The sequence below is a fragment of the Sphaerodactylus townsendi genome, linkage group LG12, assembly GCF_021028975.2.
Source record: "Sphaerodactylus townsendi isolate TG3544 linkage group LG12, MPM_Stown_v2.3, whole genome shotgun sequence".
NCBI classification, from domain to species: Eukaryota; Metazoa; Chordata; class Lepidosauria; order Squamata; family Sphaerodactylidae; genus Sphaerodactylus; species Sphaerodactylus townsendi.
In genome coordinates, this window is record NC_059436.1 from 42,322,393 (window position 1) to 42,345,534 (window position 23,142).

General features: G+C 44.4%; 1 protein-coding gene across 1 annotated transcript in view; it reads left to right on the forward strand.

Annotated features, from left to right (window-relative positions):
* PAPPA (pappalysin 1) overlaps window positions 1–23,142 on the forward strand; it is a 299,243-nt gene that overhangs the window by 14,903 nt on the left and 261,198 nt on the right. Inside the window, exon 2 of the mRNA XM_048512627.1 lies at window positions 12,347–13,415. Coding sequence (XP_048368584.1) covers window positions 12,347–13,415 — 1,069 coding nt within the window. The remainder of the gene's footprint in view (window positions 1–12,346; window positions 13,416–23,142) is intronic.

Genomic DNA, 23,142 nt, shown 5'->3' on the forward strand with positions numbered 1-23,142 from the left:
GTAACTATGTTAAGCAAAACATGTTTCTGGGAGGAGATTGGTCAGGGGCTTCTGAACTAGGTTTTACTGGCTTGGGATGATGTCGAATATCTCACCCCCTATTTGATTTTGCATCTCCCTTGTGCAAATTTAACCTGTGATTCTTTGTTTTGGCATAAGGTCCCGTTTCATCACACCAGACTTCTCGTAAAGTGTACAGTGCACATCTTTTCACTGTTATTGTCACTAAATCAACATTCTATTGCTGGAGTCCATGGTATGTACAAATGACATATGCAGCATATGTATATGCGAATACTGTGGATTAGATCTCTTCCACTAGGTAGTGAAAGAAAGAACCTCTTGTGTATGCAGAGGGCTTTTTGCACTGAAAGTGAATACAGAATTCAGTCTCTTATAAGTGACATATAAAAAAAATGCAGCATTTGGATGTGACACAAATGGATTTACTAGCAGCAAAAAGCAGAGAACTGAAATAACTTTTTAAAACTGGGGGGAAGAATTAGGACTAATAAAAGGAAACACTTCTTCATGCAACGTGTGATTGGTGTTTGGAATATGCTTCCACAGGTGGTGGTGATGGCCACTAACCTGGATAGCTTTAAAAAGGGCTTGGACAGATTTATAGAGGAGATGTCAATCTATGGCTACCAATCTTGATCCTCCTTGATCTCAGATTGCAAATGCCTTAACAGACCAGGTGCTCAGGAGCAGCAGCAGCAGCAGCAGGCCATTGCTTTCACATCCTGCATGTGAGCTCCCAAAGGCACCTGGTGGGCCACTGCGAGTAGCAGAATACTGGACTAGATGGACTCTGGTCTGATCCAGCAGGCTAGTTCTTATGTTCTTATGTTCTTAAAATGCACATATGAAAAGAAATGCAGTCGAGACTGTTTTCTCATTGTTACTGTGGGTAGATTGACAACAATTTCTTTCGACTCAACTCAGAGCTTGGATCCTAGAGTTCCTAGCCTCTATCAACAGTGTGTCTTCTACTAGTGGATACCAGAAATAATTTGAAAACAATGAGCAAAGCAGGGGAAATGTATTTTTAAAATGAAATTTGATAACTGGGTGTTGTGAGTTTTCTGGGCTGTGTGGCTGTGGTCTGGTAGTTTTTGCTCCCAGCACTTTGCTTTCATCTTCACAGACTTGTCATGGAAAGATGTGTTTCTCTTCATGGCACAGAGACAAAATGGAGAGGAAAAGAGTGGGGAAACAAACCTCCAGATAAGGATCGCTATCCCATGCTGGCTCTCAAGCGGTGGGGTCCTTTGCTGAACAATGAACAGTCATTTGCGATTTCAGCGTTTAAGCAGTTAGAGATCATGGGGCAGCTGATTGTGGGAGGATTTTCACAGCCTGTCGGGAAAGGAAATGTTTTTTGCAGTATCCCAAAATGCCAAACTAAATTCTATGAATACTCATGGCAAACACATTTTCAGCCCCATCCAAAGTGGTCGGGGGTCGAATCTGCCACTGGGAGTGGCACAAAGCCATGCCAGCATATTTTCCCCCTTTGAGGTCCTTGTTCCTGCAGAGGAGCGGATCTGTTGGCAGGCAGCTGCTGTAGCCCTCCACAGTGGTAGAACATGGCACTGAGCACCCCATCCGTATCTTTGCATTCCCACGGCAGGCATAACAGGGGTGGTCCAGAGGCATGGTCAGAAGAAGAAGAGTTTGGATTTATATCCCCCCTTTCTCTCCTGCAGGAGACTCAAAGGGGCTTACAATCTCCTTTCCCTTCCCCCCTCACAACAAACACCCTGTGAGGTGGGTGGGGCTGAGAGAGCTCCGAGAAGCTGTGACTAGCCCAAGGTCACCCAGCTGGCATGTGTGGGAGCGTACAGGCTAATCTGAATTCCCCAGTTAAGCCTCCACAGCTCAGGTGGCAGAGCGGGGAATCAAACCCGGTTCCTCCAGATTAGATACATGAGCTCTTAACCTCCTACGCCACTGCTGCTCCTTCCCATTTGTTCTCAGGCACAATTCAAAGTGCTGCCTTTGACTTATAAGACTCTCTATAGACTGGGGATGGAATACCAGAATAACCTATAGAGGTCCTCCTCAAAAATGGTCTGCTTCACCATTTCTTTGGAAGTTAGGCAGATAGCTACTACACACTGTTTTTCTGTGATGATAATGTCAGAATAATGGATCTCCTCTGTTATGATCCCATACATCAACAGGTGTCAAACTCGCGGCCCTCCAGATGTTATGGACTGCAGTTCCCATCATCCCCTGCCAGCTGCTGGCAGGGGATGATGGGAACTGTAGTCCATAACATCTGGAGGGCCGCGAGTTTGACACCTATGCCATACATGAATAGATGGAGGTGCCTTATACTGAATCAGGTTCATCATGGTCAGTATCGTCAACTCAGGTTGTCCTGGGGCTCGGGTAGACATCTTTCACATCACCTACTGTCTGGTCCTTTTAACTGGAGATGCTGGGGACTGAACCTGGAAACCTCAGCATGCAACACAGATGCTCTACCACTGAGCCATAAGACTTTTCTATCTCTTTTTGTTGTCGTTGTTGTCTTTCAGGCATTATAAGTCTTTTGCATTGACCAAGTGTTTAATGGCCATTAATGTTGTTCTGCTTCACATATTTTCAGTCGGTGTTTAATTGCTGGCGTTTGGTTCCTTAACATTTGGGCCACATGATATTGTTTATACAGTAATTTGTTTTGCTTTGTGTAATATCCTGACTTTGCTCTATTGGCAGAGAGTGAGAATGTTGGGTAATGTTGAATTCTAATGGGCTAAAACCAGAAAAATAAATGAGAGGATTCACACTTGAGCCACGAGATCGTGTGCGTGTGTCTGCTCCTTCCCTAAGTTTGTAGCTTAGCACTTAGGTTAGCACTTAGGTTTTATTTAAACATTGTAATTGCTGTCAATTATGCCTGATTAACTTTGTTCATCTGTTTATTGTTGCACACGTTTAGATTTCAGAAGCTGCCTTGAAGGGTTAGGGAAATCTTGCTTATAATCGTGCAAGGCAATATAAATGATCTTTTTTTACAAAGATCATTATTTACTAATGCAAGCAATGCTATTTTTGACACAAGCGGCACTTAAATACAGTTATCTGATGTGAACAGAGAGGATTGGCACCATTTGCAGCAGCGGAAACATGCTGCTGCACTTCCATTTAAAGAAACTGGACCACACTTCATTCTTTATGTTGAACAGAGTATAAGCAGAGTTGTACCCCTTTTAGTCCACTGCCCAGGCAAGCCACCTCTGAACATCTCTTGCCTTGAATGCCCTAAGGCAGGGGTGTCAAACTTGCAGCCCTCCAGGTGTTCATGAACTACAATTCCCATCAGTCCCTCCCAACATGAGCATTGGCTATACTGGCAAGGGCTGATGGGAACTGTAGTTCATGAACGTCTGGAAGGCCACGAGTTGGACAACTGTGCCCTAAGGGGTTGTTTTAGGTCAACCGGGACTTGATGTCATTTTCCACCAACACCAAGTCCACTGACTTTGAAGGATATAACTCTGCTTAGTATGGTAGCCAGAAGAAGTTCCTACCCATCTGAGATTCGATCTTGGAATTGCAAAGGCCCCTTCCCCACAGCACAGGCAGAGTGGGTTGCAGTCAGGATAAAATAACCCGCTCTCCTGTCTTCGCGTTCACGTGCCTCCGTGCAGACAGTGAAAAGAGCCCACAGAAGCAATGCAGGTTACCAGCTACGTCAGCGCCTTCCTGCAGGCAGATGTTTTCCCTCACCTCCCTCTTCTCACGTGGCCTACGCCCAAGGCATGCAGGCATGGATCTCCACAACCAAGGCGACAGCCCTGTATCATGTGTGGCTAATATTAGAGAACCCTTGTTGAACAATATCATTGCATTGTTCTGAGCGAGAGATAGGAATATCCTTCTCTCACTTATTTTGGCTGATAAGAATCATAAAATTACTCTCAAGGTAGCCAAATTTGGTTGGGTGATATATAATGTTGAGAAAGCTGCTGGAAATTATTTTTAATTTAAAAAAATATATGTTATTTATTTTTAATACACAAATATATATACAAGGTTTTCATATTATTAAGTTCATGATCCATTTTAAAACTATGGGGGATGTATTCAGTGGTGGGATCCAAAAAAATTAGTAAAAGGTTCCCAGGGTGGTGGGATTCAAAATGTGGCGTAGCACCAATGGGGCTGGGCGGGGCACGACGGGGGCCTGGCCAGGCATTCCGGGGGAGGGGCATTCCTGGGCGGGGCTGTGGCAAGGATGCAGCCATTGCGCCGGTCCTTGGGCGGGAAACTAATGCATGCAGGCGCAGGCTGCCACGCATGCTGGTGCACCTCCTGCTAGACTGCTTCAAGTTCTGCGTGCTACTGCTGAGAGGAGGGGCGTAGCTAAGGCAAAAATCACATGGCAAAATCACCAATTAGTAACTCCCTCTCGGCACACACAAATAATTAGTAACCTACTCTCGGGAACCTGTGAGAACCTGCTGGATCCCACCTCTGGATGTATTGGAATTTTTAGAGATTTTAATTTAAAAATAATCACAAAAGGTTACGGTCTATTAGTATATTAAGACGACTACAGATATGATGGATATATGAATGATGATGTTTTGAATTGGTGTTTTGATTTATTCCATGTTTATTCCTCTTAAAGATTTGAATGATATCTGAGGCTATATTTCATGCACCCGTGCATATTACTGAATTGGTTGGCTTATAACAGCAGCGGGTACATCAGAATTATATATAACTATTTTATTGATGAAGTAATGTATATAATTTTTTAAAATGCTGGTCTATGACCGTAATAATAAATCACGCCTTGTGAGGCTATGCAGCTGAGAGGCAGGGGCTGTAAAAAAAAGTGGGGGGGTGGGGTGGAACCGCAGTCAAGTAAAGCGCTTGCTGGGCAGCCATTCGCTTGTGAGTGGCTCCAACCTGCATTAAAGCCAAAGCATCGCAGATAGCGCGATTCTCAAAAAAACTCATTTCGGGGGGAGTTAACACAGGTCAGTCTTGCTTTAGCAGTGGGAGTCATGCAAATTCCCCCCCCTCCTAGCGGGTTGTTACCCACCCCTAGCCCGGGTTTATTGGCTCATGAGGAAGGACCCAAGTGTTCATCTTCTCTGTAAGTTGTTAAAAAGTGGAAATCAAGAAAACTTAGAAGTAACCGTTACATTTTGGACCTCACTGCTGGCTTTAGCAGCAGAGACAAACAGGTCTATGCATCCTGTTACTAACCATGAGCAGTAAACATTTTGCCCTTGCCCTGACCCAAGGCCGCAGATGCGGCAACCTTTGCTTCAGTTATGTAGGGATAGGTTCAAACAGCCCTCACCCTTGTTACCTGAGACACCCAGTAAGGAAATTTTTTTAAAGAAAGATTCTGGGACATTGTGGGTTTTGTGGAATGCTTGACCACATTCCATTGGTATGATCACCCTAACTAGCTAGGTTGGAATTGGAAATTGCTTCAGTAAAAGAGGCTGCCGGTGAGCTGTAGGCAATACTTGAGGAGATGGCTCATAGCTCAGTGGTAGAACAAGTTCAGTCTCTGGCATCTCCACTGAAACTGGAGAAGACCTTTTGCTTGATTCTGGAGAATCAAGAGTTTATTTCCCCGGACTAAGAACCCTGCTGGAGGTCAGTTCCACTTCGTAAAAACTGTGGAGGGAAACTAAAGATCTTTCTCTTCCTGAACTGCAGCTATGATCTGAATAAGTGCCCCAGTGGAGCAACTATTAGACATTTAAAGCCATTGGGAAGATCTGATCGCTGATCTCCCAACCTTGTTTCTGTTTTGGCCCTGCCTGATTGTTTCAGTGGGCCGAGGCTTGTCTGTTTGTTTGTTTTTCCTCCCGGGCAGAAGAATCATGAATCAGATTCATGAAATGGACTGAAAAAGGCTCTTGAGCAAATGAGCAAAGGTTTGCTAGAGGACAAACCAAGTTAATAAAGCAAAAATCTAGGATACTGAGAATGTTGATAGGCTATTTAACTGAATGTGAAGAGGTCTCGTCTATGTGTTTTTATGGCACAAAAGCCATCACTCCATAATCTTTGGGGTTTTTAACCCTGTAAACTACCATGAAGTTTGCTCATTGATTTATGTGTTAACAAAAGCCTGATCCTCTATAATCTTTGGGGTTTTTAACCCTTTAAAAGACCATGAAGTTTGCTGATTAATTTTAAATCTCCAGCCTGTTGTTCTTTCTGTCGTTTCTCCTTCCACCAAGTCTTGTTCTAACAGATGTTTTTTTTTTCCTCTAAGGGAAAAAAAATACTTTTTCTTTCGGAGGAACACCCTCTTCATTGGAAGAAGACTTGGAGAAAGGGCATCAAGGGTTCAGCCCTTGGAATTTAGCAACCATAGTGGGGAAAAACAAAAAGAATTATACCACATTGTAGGTGTCAGGTCAGCAGCAATTCTTTCTCTTCCTCCTGTGACAAGCGAGTTTAGGTTGCTGCAGAACAGTTGTACAAAGGAATGACTACACTTTGTCTGATCAGATCCTTATCTGGTCCACTTATCCTTCCTTCTGACTGACTTCTGTCTCTTGTGCAAGTGCCTGTTTTTTTTTTCCCAGCTGGTATTTGTTTTGTCTTGTTGCGGAACAGCTGAACTGTCACTAGAACAAAGTGGCTGAGTTGCAGTTGTCTTGTATCCAAAGAAACAGGCGCCTTATGTTGTGGCGGAGGAACTGACGTGTGCGCCTTTTTCTCATTGTTTGGTAGCATATTGAAGCTTTCAGATCCTTTTTGGCTTTGTCGATGGTTATGTGTCGGCACCGGCAATCTTAGAAAGCCTTTATAATCTATGGTGATTTTCCTGACATCTTCACATGTATTGGACAGTATGTGAACAGCAGAGACGTAGCAAGGGGGGGAACAGTGCCCAGTGCACTGGTGCGTCCTTTGCCCCCGCCCTGCCCCGGAACGCCCCATCTTCATCATGCCCCCACAGGGGTGTGCGCCCAGTGCCTCATGCACGCCCCCTGTGGAGCTACGCCTCGGGTGAACAGAGCTTTTAACAGAGTTGCCAGTTGAGACCTGGAGATCTTCCACTATTAAAACTGATCACCAGGCAATAGAGATCAGCTCCTTTGGGAAAAATGGCTGTTTTGGAGAGTGACCTCACACATCCTTAGCTAATGTGAGATAGCTGCTATTCTGATTCTCAGCGTGCGGGCCAAACAAAACGGGTGCTCCATATCATAATCCCAAGTGTCTTCCCAACAACAGTTAAGGAGAAGGGAGAGGCCGCGGTATGTATGCCACTTCTTTTGAAAAAAAAAAGAGCCCTAGGAAGGAATAATGCCTCTCTTGAAAGGTAAAGATGGAGATTTAAAGATGGAGCTACGAGATTGCCAAAGAAGACCACTCTTTTGTTTGCTTCCAGCGAGACTGGGGAGGCTGAGCTGTATTAGCGGTGGATGTTGCCTTAAGTATGCTGGAGTCTGAATTATTGAAAGGTCACATGGAAGAAGGTGTCAGGGAAACGGAGAAGCAAAGTGATTCCCACCCTCCGTAAAAATAAATGTTCAAAGAAATCCATTATGGTTCCAGAATCAAAATCTCCCGCATGCAGAACCTGAGAAACTGCTGGTGTGGATCTCTTTTGACTTTATCCAATTGTGTGGAACATGGGAATACTTAACCCAAATCTGTCTTGTTTAATTATTTTCTTCTGGACAGATAAAAGCTTCCTATAGGTTCCTGTAGAATATTTGCTCTTTCAAGCGTTTTCTGCTGCAACTTTGATACTAAACGATTAAAGCATGTGAAGGGGAAAAAACCACAGCCCCAACCTTTAACTCCCTGTTCATGGGCCCCTGACTGCAGCTTTGATTGTTGACCTAAATTCCCCTTTCATAACTAAGTCCTGTCACCTTTGGTTGTGTTCTCCCAGCAAAGCAAGTCATGACAACTTCCAGAAGTTATGGGGATTGTTATTTTCCCCCTCCCTTTTCCTTTTACTTCTGGGGAATGGGACAGCCCCCTTCCTGCTCTCCTGCAATATGTTAGAAATAAAAAAAAATCTCCCTTCTCGATAACGGTGGAGAAAGTTTGCTTTTTACAATAGCAAAAATGGCCAATTATTGTTACAAATGGGGGGTCGCATCAGAGATAAAGAGACAAATAGAGAACTTTTCTGCACAATTCATTTGAAACGTTTTGAGACAAGAAATTAAACATTCCCCCCCCCGCCCCCCATGGAGTTCTGCATTGTTTTTATGCCCAAATGTTTTCTTTCCTGCCTCAAAATGTTTTAAATGAATCCCCTTTTAAAGCCATTCTTTAGCTGAAACGTTTTGAAAACGTCTTTAGCGGCTGTGTGATCTATTGGCTATGTTTCCCCTGCTTCTCTGCTTCCCTGAACTTTCTCCTGGACACCCTTCTCTGAGCTCACCCAGTTCCCCATTGCCTGTTTATTTGCAGAATTTCTCTATTTGTTCTTTTATTTTTGCACAGCCAATTCCAGCGTTGTGCCATTGGTGTTATTGGCAATGCTGCAGTAACAGAGCGTTCGCATGGGTGGGAGTTCCGTGGACAGGTAACGCATTGGCTGAACCGTGGCACTTCGCACGGCTGCACTTTGCAAACGGCGTTATTTTTTCCCCAGGGTAGACATCATGGTCATTCGGGACCAGGATTAGCCATTGTGGGCTGCTATTGTGGGGGGTGGGCTCTGCAGCACCGATTCCTGGTGGGCGCTTTGCACGATGCTGACTGCAGAGTGCTGTTTTTGAAAAGTGGGGCCACTGGAGCATTGCTGCATCACTGCATTGTTGTTTCTGCAGTGGCAGGCATGCGAGCTCCCTGCCCATAACACTGTTTTTACCATCTTTTTTGGGTTTGTGAGGAAACGGCCATACAGCACACCTTCTAAAGTGGCATTTTTCTTCAGGTAAATTGCTGTCACCTGGAAATCACTAGTAATTGGAGATCTCCTGCTACCACCTGGAGATTGGCAACCCTGTTAATTATCTTAGATAGGTCTGTAGGTCAGTAGTAGAGTATGGGCTTTCCTATCAAAAGGTCTCTGGTTCAGTCTTTGGCAGCTGAAATGGGCAACACCCTTCTCTGCCAAAATTCTTGGAGAGCCACTGTTAGCTAGAGAACATGGAAGATTTCAAGTGTTTAAAACCAAGGCTGGGAATATACCCATTCTTGCATGGTAGAGACTGCAAAGCATAGTCAGGACATTTCCTGAGCTCTCACAGCACCAAGTCTGGACTTGTCCCTACCCCAAAACAAGAGTGCTTTCCATTTCAACTGATTTGCCTCAGTCATCTGAAGGACCAATACGCTAACTGGAAATCGATAAGTGCTTATCTCTGTTTTGTTCCGGTTTGCACATGTTCTTTGTTTGTCAATAAATAGTCTACCGTTCACCACAAAGGTGTTTTTGTGCTGTGCTGCTTTCACAGTGCAGTGTTGCCATCCATAAAGGTGGATGGGCTGATGTGTGCTTTTGCAAAGCGATGCGGGAATGCTTGACCCCGCTGTTTGCAGCTTGAATTTGATAGCTTTCATGTTCTTGGCCAACATTCGTTGCAGCGGAGATCTGAATACCAGAGCAAACCAACTTGTTTCCCTCTTTCCCTGTGCCTCTTTCTAATGATCAGAAGCAGCAGCATAAGTTTGGAGCCGGTCTCAAGAAGGTTTTTTTGAACTGCGTGCACCCCACAGATGAATAAACACATTACCTGCCTAACACTGGCATCTCTCTTCCAAAGGTAACAGGAAAAGGGGAAGGAAGAGCCCCTAGGAAAATAACAGGGCAAAGAGAGGAGGCTAAGAAATACCTTTTTTAAAAAAAAGCTTTGCTTCATAGATTTGGCTTTTTTGAGTCAAACCCATGAAAGGAGGAGAAAGGGAGGGGGGAAACCGAAATGAATGCTCTGATAACCTTTGCTCTGTTGATGCTCTCCAAGACCACAATGCTATCAAAGAATTGTTGATAGATGAAGGTTGAGGCATTTCTTCAGAACGAGAAGGTGACGGGTGGTGTCAGCTTGAAGAAATGATGGGATGCAGAGATGGAGGTTACTGGCCTCTGAGTGTAAGAGAGAGTGCAGAATGAGAGGTATTCCAGTGGACTGAAGTATCAATGCGTTGTGGTTTTCAGCAGAATACTGTGCGTGTGTTGTGAGGTTCAGGGTGTTTTCAAATTTCTTCACATCTGAATTTCAACCTGGTTTTGTGTTCCAGATTAGCTGAGCCTGCCTCTCTTGTTTTGAAAGGTTCTTTCTAATCTTGGAATCACAGCCCAAGGAAATGCACTGGCAATCTATCCTTGTTTCTCAGTGTGGGAGTGGGCGCTTTCTGATGGTGTGTATCAGAAACAAAAGCACTTAAATCAATGGTCACAGATTAATAAGTACTCAGAGTCTTGGTTTTAATTCCCCATCCTGATCTTCTCCCAGGAGCTTTGGAGGACCTACATGGTTTGTCCTTCACCCTCCCCTGCAATCACTTCTTACCAACAGCTGTATGAGCAAGGCCTGCCTGAGAGAAGCAGGAACCAGCCCGAAGTCCTCCAGTGAATGGCATGTCTAAACGGGATTTTGAACTGTGGACTTCTTGATCCTAGTGTCTACTAACTATGATCTCAGATGGCTGTTGAGGTTTTTGCAGGCTGTGTAGCTGTGGGCTGGGAATTTGGGTTCCTAATATTTCACCCTTATCTGCGGCTGGCTAGCATGGGTGAAACATTAGGATTCAAAACTACAAGACCGCGGCCAGGCTGCCCAGAAAATCCACAATAGCCGGTTGATTCCAGTTGGATCTGGGCTCCAGGATTTTCTCACTAGTGTGCTATTTCTGTTTTAACGTGGGAAGGGTTTTTCTTTTCAAAAGGGATGTATTTTCGTACTGTGACTTCATTCTGCTGCATGTGAAATCCAGGTTGTGGTATTGGGGTATGATGTTGTGGAGAATGAAGTCACAAAATAGGTGAATAAGACTGTTATAAGCAGAAGTTAGGGGTAGAAAGGCATAGAAAATCTGAGGTAAATGTCCTCATCATATTGATGCAGAAAATTTAGAACCCACCTTTTAGAAATTCTGTATCAAAAAGATCCAAGGTATACCTTCTGTTTTTGTTATCACCCAAAGAATTTGTTGGATAAGACCAGATGTTTTTTTCATCCAGTATCCCACAGTAGACTACAAAACAGGGCATGAAGGTAATAGCTTTACCCATTTGCAATAGCTTTACCCAACTGTTTCTCCCCTCCCCCATAAGTGGAATTCATCCTCTCTCGGTCGATGGGAGTTCATTGCGACTATTGATAGACTGTTGCATGAATTCCTTTTAGAAGCCACTGTTTCATCCTGTGGTGGTAAATTCCTGTGCGAAGAAGTATTTTAGTTTGTAAGAGTACTGTTCAAGGTGTTCTATGCTGTTTTTAAATGTCAAAGGGTATATAGATAAGTGCATTGCTGTCATCTTTACAACAAACCTGTAAAGTAAGTCTTTTATTGCAAAGGCCTTTATGTTCAGAGAGACTGTGGCTCAGTTATTTGCATTAGAAAGTCTTGGGCTCAGTCCCGACACCTCCAATTAAAACATCTCCAGTATCAGGTCTTGGGAGAAATGACTTTACAGCCTTGGAGCGCCTGTGCAGGGCAGGAAATGCAGTGTTGAACTAGATGAACCAACGGTCTGACTCAAAATAAAATGGTGCCATCTTTACGTGCACTGAGGCTGAAAGTAGTTGACCTGAGGGTCTCTAAAGGCTTCATTGTAGAAGCAGGATTTGAACTGGTTGAGTGTTAAAATGATTCTGTTTCTAAATGAATGTAGACAGATGTAGACTCTTAGCCACTGATTAGCTGCAGTGTAATTCCATCTGTGAAGCGATCTTGAATGAAGGCACATCTACCACGCAGGTGTAAAATAGATTTAATTTCGGGACGGTGGGGTTTCCCCAAAGGCCCCTCAGAGCTGCCGTTTTGCGAGGGTGCTAAGAATTGCCCAGTCAATGAATTTCTGCAGGATCCGGGCTGTACGAGTGACGTCAAGCTTGCAGTTCAAGTAAAGTTAATGTGAAAAGCTGGAAACAGCTTTTCATCACTAAGAAATTACAAAGGAATTTTGGCTTCTGGACAAAGAATGGGAAATCCCTTTCACATCACAGCAGGTCTTGTTCTTTGGTTCAGTCCTGGAGTCTACAATCCCAATCATGGACACAGGCTCAACTGCATGGTTTGATGCCCCTGGTCCTATATCAACTGATTCGTTATAAGTATTATTAATATCTTTCTGATTTAATGCAATAGATTAATCTTTTTTTGACCTATCAGCTATATTTAATTCTCTTTCTTTTTTGGGGGGGACACTTAGGATTGTATGACAAATGCTCATACACAACACGTGATCGAGGATGGGTCCTGGGGATTAACACCGTCAGTGACCAGGGGAATAGAGACCCTCGCTTTTTCTTCTCCTTGAAGACAGACCGTGCCCGGAAAGTCACTACCATCACAGATCATCGTAGCTACCTCCCAAATCAGTGGGTGCACCTAGCTGTTACCTACAATGGACGCTTGATGAAGCTTTATGTGAATGGTGCCCAGGTGGCCACCAGTGGAGAGCAGGTAGGGAGCATCTTCAGCCCGTTGACCATGAAATGCAAGGTGCTCATGATTGGAGGGAATGCTCTGAACCAGAACTACCGAGGCTACATAGAACACTTCAGCCTTTGGAGAATGGCCAGATCTCAGAAGGAGATCCTGTTGGACATGGTCCAGGTGACTCACGAAGTAGATGCTCCTCTACCTCAGCTTGTTTTTCGGGAGAGTTTACTGAATGTGAAAAGCACCTGGTCTCCTATGAAAGACAGCCCTACTCCTGAGATTGAGTTCTCTTCTCACCCTGGCTACTTGTTGGATACAAACCTCAATCCTCCTCTATGCGGGCAAACTGTCTGTGACAATGTGGAGGTAATTGCCAGCTACAACAAGCTCCCAAACTTCCGCCACAAAAAAACAGTGCGCTACCAGGTGGTGAATATCTATGATGACTACCATCGGAATCCGATGGTTAGCCACCAGCAGATAGAATTTCAACACCGACACTTGAACGAGGCCTTCAACCCGTATAACATCACATGGGAACTGGAGGTGCTGGAGATTAAAAACTCCTCTCTCCGAAACCGCCTCATCTTGGCCAATTGCGAAATTAGCAAGGTTGGAAATGAAAATTGTGACCCTGAATGCAATCATAGCCTAACAGGGTATGACGGAGGGGACTGCCGGATTGTGCGCCATTCGTCATTTAACAAGAAGAAACAGAACGGGGTTTGTGACATGGACTGCAACTTCGAGAGGTACAGCTTTGATGGTGGGGATTGCTGTAATCCGGAGATAACGGATGTCACCAAGACATGCTTTGATCCAAATTCTCCTCACAGGTAGGCACACAACTAAACAATTGAAGTCATTGTAATGATATCGCACCAGGTCTTAGCTCTTCGTACAAATGTGTTTTTCTTTTTTAAAAAATTAATCTAATAATATCATACAATTATTTTTAAAACCAAGTTGGATTAGATGTTTTCTTCCTCTACATGGAATTGTAGAGAAAATATGAGTACCTCTGTCACTGAATATCTCCAGGGGGTACATTGTTTAAATAGTGTGTTTGCCCGTAAAATCCAACGCAATTAGGGCTTTGTCAAGTGGCCCACTTGTCAGTTTTTGTTTAAGGCACTAATGTGGTATTATGCACATTAGATTGTGTATATATAACTCTATTCAGTGTTATGCACCCAAGAAGATTATGGAAGTAACTCAGGGAGATCAGCTATGTTTTAATGTCCCTCCCTGCTCTTCAGTACATATAGGGAAAATTGTACACTAATATATTGTCTGACCTGGCTCATACTGACTCTCACAGTGGTACTGAATATATGCATTGTGTGAGCTGACAAGACTCTTGCATAGTCCCAGCTGTCCACTTTGTTTTCAGTCTTACTTATAGTTACTTGTAATGTACCCACCATATGTGGCTCATCATCTTGAACTCACACGGGTGACTTTGTGTCCTTATGTCTAAGTCGTGACTCCATAGCCTCTTTTGAGCCTAGATAGGAACGCAGAATTACCAATGGGCTTGCATGACCAAGAGCAGCACATCATTTCACCTTCAGTGACTCCTTGGATCAGTTGGCGGGGGTCACGTTTCAGCCAGCCTGTGGCAAATCTGTACGGTTTTCATGGTAAGAGATGTTCAGAGATGGTTTGCCATTGCCTTCTTTTGCATAGCAACTGTGGGCTTCCTTGGTAGTCTCCCAAGCAGTGGTGGTATTCAAATAATTTAACAGCTGGTTGTTTAGAAGCACCATTTTAATAACCGGTTCTACCGAAGTAGTGCGAACCTGCTGACTCCCACCACTGCTCCCAAGCAAATACTAACTCGGGCTGAACCTCCTTAACTTAGATCAGACTAGTCTGGGCCATCCAGGTCAAGGCACTTGGATCAGTTATGAGGTCCTAATTGGACATTTTAGCAAGCAGCAGCTGTTGGCAGAAACAGCAGCTGTTGGGCTGGAGAAGATGTCGTCTGCTCTGCTGAAATAAGTGCTCAGATAACCCCAACATGAACTATTTTGCAGTAAAAGTTGCATCACAGACCGTCTCGTGACATCTGTTTCCTATGCACAGTGGCCCTGTTTATCCGATACTTGTGGCTTACAATCAACCCTGGCCAGACAAGTGAGGAAGGAAAGTCCCTTTTTAGAGTGAAACTGGTGTGTTGGTCTTCTGATGAAACCTGCATTCTTGAAGTTCAAGACTGATTCACCCAGCTCTGTTGGCCTAGTGAAATGTAGGCTGGTCCAGCAGGAAAACATTCAAAGCCTGTTGCCAGTCAGTGTTTGCATTTGGTAGCTAGGGTGTGAGTTTGCGACATGCCACTTTGTCGTAAGCATAACCCATAGTGTGTTGCCATGCTTCTCATGCAGATGGGGTTGTGTGGGTCAGCCTAGCTGCAATTTATGGGGCTAGCAGTTGTTGTATTGTGGGCTTACTGGATGGTGAGATTTGTGAGAATGGCTGTAACATAAAGGCTAAGATAGTAGAGATGTGTAGGCCTTCATAGGAAAATGGAGCACCAAGGACTTTCTCTCCATCTTTTCCAGTGGGGAAGAATGGAGATTTGGGGAATAGGAAATATTTTCTTTTTTTGGAACGAGTGACATGTTTTAAGGCAAAGTTTTTCTTTCTCAGAAGGCAGAGTATTTTTTTAATACAAGAGAAACTACAGCATGATGTGATCATTCTTGTGTGTACTAAAGATGTATGCAACACATTATCAACCATATATTTATTGTTGTTGTTTTCTGCCATCAAGTCACCATTGACTTATGACTCCTAGTGGGGTTTTCAAGGCAGGAGAACTTCAGAGGTGATTTGCCATTGCCTGCCTTCCTGTCAGGATTAGTATTCCTTGGAGGTTTCAGCTCAGCACTGAATAAGTACACCCAGCTTGTGAGCTCAGCGCTGAATAAGTACACCCGGCCCACAAACTCCGCATGGAGTTCAGGCGCTGGACAGTACACCCCTGCCCATAATTATAGTAATGGGATAAAGGAGAAGGGGGGAAAAGTACCCACAGTCCATGTTCTCTATACCATGCATGATTTCCTAAACTTCAGTCACCCCCACCCCTGCACACACGCACTATCACACAAACAGATAAAGGTTTATAACTAACCAGATGCAGTCCTTTCTCCCCCCTCTCTCCCCACCTCCCCCCTCCCCGCCCACTACCTGTTCCTCCTGCCGTTTCTGCCTTGGTTAGCAGTAGTCTATGAATATTGTGTATTTTGTCTGTCAAACGGAATTGTTCCCCAGGGTGAGGGGGAGATGGATTTTTACGAGTGTTTTATGCTTGCAGTAAACCAAATCAGAATGTTAAAATGCGGGCTACAAAACCTGGTGAATTGTCATTGAGGCAGACAAATTAAAATGCAGGCTGGAGAAGGAGAGCGTGGAGAGGTGAATTCGGATAGCACGGTTTTTTTCCCCCAAACATCCTAGTGTCTTCCACAGTAATAACTGTCAGTTGAAAGTATACATGTATTTATTAGCTTTGCTTTAGAGCATATATGACGTTATTTCGTTTATAGGATTCTTCTCTATTATATGTCAGAAAAATTCCCATTGGAACCCCTCGGAAAGTCTCCAAATGTCTATTTTTTTTAATGTACCTGGCTATAATATCTCTTTCACTGCCGTCGTGAAATCTTTCCAATAAGTGCTTTTTCATTGGGTTATGATGCGGGTCCGTGGAGCTAGTGCCGTATCTTCTTCTTTTCTTACTGATAAACCCTCAGGAGGCAGAGGATGAAAAAAGAGGAGAGTAGAAATAAACTTCCCTGCTAGTAACAACAATCCCTTTTCACAACTTGGGAGAACTGGGTATTTACGAGCAGCCGCTGAACAAAGGCCCTGTTCTGTTCCGCCACAAGGCCCTGGCAGCAGGTTTTTATGGGTCCTTGGGCTCGGTCCATGCTGATTATTATGCTGTTATCTGTCTCTTTATGTTTTTAATTGCACCTTTATGTCAAGGAGCTCAGTCCCCTCCTTCCATTTTATCCTCGCAACAAGCGAGAGAGAACAACTTGCTGAAGGTCGCCCTGTGAAATTCATGGTACAGTCAGGATTTGAACTTGTGCTCCTTCGTTGTATTAGTCCCTTCAATAGCACTGTCTTTCCTTCCACCAACTGTGGCCTCTCCTGCCTCCATTGTGTCTGTGGCGCCCCCTAACCCCGGTGGCCAACCTATGATGCTCCAGATGTTCATGAACTACAGTTCCCATCAGCCCCTGCCAGCATGGCCAATTGGAGGGCCATAGATCTTTTGGAGGTGGAGCCAGAGGATGGGAGGGTTTGAGAGGAACTCCAGTTGGGTGTGAAGCCACTGGAGTCCATCTTCCAAAGTGGTCATTTTCTCCAAGTGAACTGATCAGATCTTTTGGAGGTGGAGCCAGAGGATGGGAGGGTTTGAGAAGGGGAGGAACTCCAGTTGGGTGTAAAGCCACCAGAGTCCATCTTCCAAAATGGTCATTTTCTCCAGGTGAACTGATCAGATCTTTTGGAGGTGGAGCCAGAGGATAAGAGGGTTTGAGAAGGGGAGGAACTCCAGTTGGGTGTAAAGCCACCAGGGTCCATCTTCCAAAGTGGTCCTTTTCTCCAAGTGAACTGATGAGATCTTTTGGAGGTGGAGCCAGAGGATAAGAGGGTTTTAGAAGGGGAGGAACTCCAGTTGGGTGTAAAGCCACCAGGGTCCATCTTCCAAAGTGGTCCTTTTCTCCAAGTGAACTGATGAGATCTTTTGGAGGTGGAGCCAGAGGATGGGAGGGTTTGAGAAGGGGAGGAACTCCAGTTGGGTGTAAAGCCACCAGGGTCCATCTTCCAAAGTGGTCCTTTTCTCCAAGTGAACTGATGAGATCTTTTGGAGGTGGAGCCAGAGGATGGGAGGGTTTGAGAAGGGGAGGAACTCCAGTTGGGTGTAAAGCCACCAGGGTCCATCTTCCAAAGTGGTCCTTTTCTCCAAGTGAACTGATGAGATCTTTTGGAGGTGGAGCCAGAGGATGGGAGGGTTTGAGAAGGGGAGGAACTCCAGTTGGGTGTAAAGCCACCAGAGTCCATCTTCCAAAATGGTCCTTTTCTCCAAGTGAACTGATCAGATCTTTTGGAGGTGGAGCAGGAGGATAAGAGGGTTTGAGAAGGGGAGGAACTCCAGTTGGGTGTAAAGCCACCAGGGTCCATCTTCCAAAGTGGTCCTTTTCTCCAAGTGAACTGATGAGATCTTTTGGAGGTGGAGCCAGAGGATGGGAGGGTTTGAGAAGGGGAGGAACTCCAGTTGGGTGTAAAGCCACCAGAGTCCATCTTCCAAAGTGGTCATTTTCTCCAGGTGAACTGATCTTTTTCCTGAGATCAGTTGCAATATCAAGCCACCTGGAGGTTGGCTACCCTACATTTCTTCCTCCTCCTGCATTCTCCTCTTCCCAGTTGAGGCTGCACTAGATGGAAGAAAATGCAGTTTCTGGTACTCTTTTCATATGTTCAGAGCTTACCTCTTTGCAACTGAACTGGGATCTTGGGAGGGAAAAATTTACAGGGGGCATAGCTTTCTGCTGGTGTGTGCTCCTCTTTTTCTAAAACTCAGGCACTCCTGCTTTGGATGCAATTGTGGTAGACTCAGGTTGAAAAGGAGAAAAAAAACCCAATCAGTAAGTCCAGTTTGGTCCATACCCAATCCATTGCAAGTATACTGGAGTTTGTGGCTCATTCCGCACAGCATATTTTTAGCAAGTTGCCGTTTCGAAAATGAGTTCATTGACAACGATTGCAACTCGTTATAAATATGCTGTGCAAAATGAGTCTAACAGGAGCTGTTTGCCTAGCAAATCCCTACTGTGTAGTAATAGCCAGTGTGGTATAGCAGTCAGCCTGTCAGACTAAGATATAGCAGTCAACCTTTCAGTCGTGCAACTCAAGCTCCAAGCTCCTCAATCTGCCCAGTTTCTTCAAGCGCTCTGTTACCAGAGTTAGGATTTATTTACCCTTTTCTCAGGTTGGCCCTACTTTTTACACCACTGCCTTATTCTGGGTGTTTCCCCACTTACCTCATAGCCCCCTATGCCGCGCGCTACTCTCAGCGCGCCTCATTTCTGGCGTGTGCCCAGGCTTCCCACGACATCAAAAGGCGCCATTTGGAAGAGTGCCAGGAGGCGCGACAGCAGCAGCGTCGGGGCGGCTGCGTTGTCGCCGCCCCTGTAGTGGGGAGTGCCGGGGGACCCCGTGCTACTTGCCTACAGTAGCGCAGGGCAGAAGGTAAGTGGGAAAACACCCTCTGTTTATGAGCCAGGAGATGACTCCATGTCATGCTGTGCCTTCAGCATCTACATCTGCTGGCTGGAACAGACTGCATTTTTTTTAAACCAAACAACCCTTCACTTGGGCGCACGTGTGTGTTTTTAATAGCTCGTAGAAAGCAGCTATTAATAGAAGTTTACCAAAATATAGAACTTGCCCAAAACAGAACAGGGAAACCTGTAGGACTGATGCCAGGAAAAATTCTGTATTTGAAAGCTTACCAAAAGATGTAGTAAAATTAACTGCCCGGAGGAAAGGGTGGGATCTGTTTCTTGGACAAAGAAACAGATTTCTGTCCTGTCTCCCACTCCCCATTGCCTGCCTGCTACTAGTCTGTTTAAGCCTGATCTGTTAGTTTCATATCAGAATAAAATAAGGAAACGGTTGATGAAGAAACTGTGCGGGAATCGAAACTGGGCTTTTGGGATGTGTGCTTGCTTGTGAAATGATCATCCAGGGAAAGTAATGGATCTTCCTTTCACTAATAGAATTAAATTTTGGGCTTATACATGCAGCACATATCGACACAGTCTTTTTTTAAAAAAAAACCCCACTCTTGTCCTATATAAAGCATTTAAGACTAGTGTAACAAGTATCCCTGTCAGGCACTGCAGACGGATGGATTTTTGTGTTGGATTCAGATAGGGGTCTATCAAGTTTCCACCCAAAGGACTATATGACAGATTTTACATCGCATACAGTTTTTGCTTCAAACATAATTTTAAAAGTACATAAAAATGTATGTAACTCGAATCACAGAAACAGCAGTGAATTAAATAAGTTAGGGAAATATTTTTTTTCTTAGGAAGTTTGCCTAGGTGGATCTACCGTATGTACTCACATATAAGTTGAATTTTTCAGCACATTTTTTGGGGTTTTTATTTGTTGGCTGCCAGGGGGCACAGTTTTTAGGCTAGCAACACCAAAATGTCAGGGTATCATCAGGTGACACTCCTGATGATACCAGCCAGGTTTGGTGATGTTTGGTTCAGGGGATCCAAAGTTATGGATCCACAAAGTGGGTGCTCCCATCCCCCATTGTTTTCAATGGAAGCTAATAGTAGATGGGGCTACCCTTTTGAGGGTCCATAACTTTGGACCCCCTGAACCAAACTTCACCAAACCTGGGTGGTATCATCAGGAGGGTCTCCTAAAGATACTCTGAAATGTTGGTACTGCTAACATAAACATTCCTCCCCTGACAGGCACCCTGAAATTTTCCCGAGATTCTCCCTTTAAATCACCCTCCCCCCCTTCTGAGTGGATTTAAAGGGAGAATCAGGGCTTATAGAGCTAGTTTACTGTTTTTCTTTGAAATAAATATTCAAAAACATTTAACCTACTGATGCCTCAATTAATGTAATGTTATTGGTATCTATTTTTATTTTTGAAATTTACGAGTAGCTGCTGCATTTCCCACCCTCGACTTATACACGAGTGGCGTAGTGGCTAAGAGCAGGTGCACTCTGATCTGGAGGAACTGGGTTTGATTCCCAGCTCTGCCGCTTGAGTTATGGAGGCTTATCTGGGCAATTCAGATTAGCCTGTGCACTCCCACACACACCAGCTAGGTGACCTTGGGCTAGTCACAGCTTTTCAGAGCTCTCTCAGCCCCACCTACCTCACAGGGTGTTTGTTGTGAGGGGGGAAGGGCAAGGAGATTGTAAGCCCCTTTGAGTCTCCTACAGGAGGGAAAGGGAGGATATAAATTCAAACTCTTCTTCTTCTTCTTCAAAAAGTTTTCCCAGTTTTTTTGTGGTAAAATTAGGTGCCTCGACTTATATGCGGGTCGACTTATACACGAGTATATATGGCACTTGTAGATTGCTATTTTTGGATTATCATATTTTTGGATTATCATAGACAGCTATTGATTCAGGGATATGAGCTAGGTCTAGGGGTGATTTCAGATGTCTCATTTCTGATACAAGTGATAGACTGATATACCTGTTTTCATTTCTCCGCACCCCCCACGGTGTGAATTAAACCTCTTGGGCATTTTTGCATGCAATTTTCGCCATTTTTCCCCATAGAAGATATATATTTTTCAGAGTTTGTTTCTCAGTTGATCATTATTATGCATATATTATTTGTCTAAATGACTTGAATTTTGTTTTGTAACTAATAGAAGCCCAAGGGGACAGGGACATGGAAGGGCGCTCTTGGCAATTGTGTGATGTCACCTTTGGGGAAAACCTGTAAGTGGCATCATGTCTCTCTAAGTTCCCAGAAATTCCTAGAGAGGATTTATGACACTTCCGGGTTTCCCTGGATGTGACATCATGCTGTCAGCCCAACAGCAATGAAATTTTTTTTTTCACCTCCTCTCAGAGTAGTGACTAGAAGAGAGAGTGGCTGGCAGGAGGTCTCCAGTCATAGCGGAAGGCTTGGCAAAGTACCGTATGTGTCTCTGTGTAAAGTGCCATCAAGCACAGCTGACTTATGGTGACCTCGTAGAGTTTTCAAAGCAAGAGACATTCAAAGGTAGTTTGCCATTTCCTGCCTCTTGCATAGCAACCCTGAAATTCCTTGGAGGTGTCCTATTCAAATACTTGCTAAGATTCTGAGATTTGACAAGATCAGGCTAAGCCTGGGCTGTCGAGGTCAGGGCACGTGCACTGTGTCTATAAACACTGTATAAATTACATGCAACACAGACAAACCCCTAGAACAGTGGTGGCGAACCTTTGGCACCAATTGGCCATGCTGGCAGGGGCTGATGGGAATTGTAGTCCATAACATCTGGAGTGCCAAAGGTTCGCCACCACGGCCCTAGAACCAATAGTGAAAAGCAGAGAACAGAAACTGTTGAAAAATATAAATGAATTTGGGGGGAGGGATGAAATAGGGCAGTGGTGGCAAACCTATGACACTCCAGATGTTCATGGACTACAATTCCCATCAGCCACTACCAGCATGGCCGGTTGGAAATAGGGAATGTTCATTCACCACGGAAATAGGGAATGTTCATTCATCCATGGTGTTGTTTAGAGTGGGACTAGGAGTCCGGGGTATAACACATGCATTGCAAGTGGAGAGTCCCTGGAACTGTCCAGAGAATCCTGGTTCAATTTCTGGTCTGAAAAAGAATCAAGAAGTAGCCAGCTGAGATCACTCACCTCCTCAGACCTCCAGGAATTCCCTGTCCTGGAACTGACACTCTGATGTTTTATTAATGGACATGCACTCTTGTCCATGGTGATACAATATTGCAAAAACCGAGCAAAACCACCCTTGATGCAACTTATCTATGATTACCTTGTGGTCTTTAGTGGTCAATCTATGTGTTCCTATTGGTGACACAGCTGTAGAAGGAAAGTGTACAAACGATCAAGGGACGTAAGAGCTACAGAAAACTGAAGCATGCCCCAGTTCTAGAATTAGTTTTAGAAATTCTCTTTGTTAAACCAATCAGAGGAGACCATGGAATGTAGCACAAAGCGCCCTTTTAGAACAGCAACTGGACTGAACTGGGGAAATCCACTCATTCCCACACAAGTCTTTACTTGTGCCACCACAGCTTAACACAATCCATCTGATCAGGGTGCAGGTATTTGCAAATTGATCCACGTGTCCAAAACACAATTGGAGCCTCTTATATCTTCTCAGCTGATGTGGGACAAAGGCTTTAATCATGAAGGATCATGCATACTTGAGCACTGTGACAATAGGGGCACAATAAACCTTCATCCTGCAACCCCCGATTGTCCTCTCCAGCTAAGAGAGTTTTGTATGTCACCATCCATGGGCTTATCTGAATCCCCTTTAGTGTTTACTGCATGGTACAAATTGCCTTTCTTCTGCTTAGCGGATGCTCTGTGGTTGGTCATGTGTTTATTCCTGAACTCTGGTGCCTCCGTTTTATCTGGGGAATCTGAGCTCTGCAGTGTGAAAACCCAGGGAGGACTCCAGCCCCCACCTGGAAGTTGGCAACTCTGTATCAAATGTGTATAGTGACATAAGCCGTGAGCTGCCCGTCTTCCAGACATGGCATATAGAATTCGCTCCCATCCCCAAAACGTGTTCGTAACCACAGAAATAAAGCAAACGAATTAAAATGAAGAAATACATTATTCATTCCTTTTCTTCTTCCCTCACGATCTTCCATCGTACAAATAATGAAATAAGGCCAACCATTCGGATTTGAACTTTGAAACAGGGAGATTTCGCTCAGTGGAGAATAGATTTACAGTCATTAAAAGCAGAGTAGAAAGAAGTTGGACGCTGCCTCAGGAGAAAGTTCACTTTGGGCTA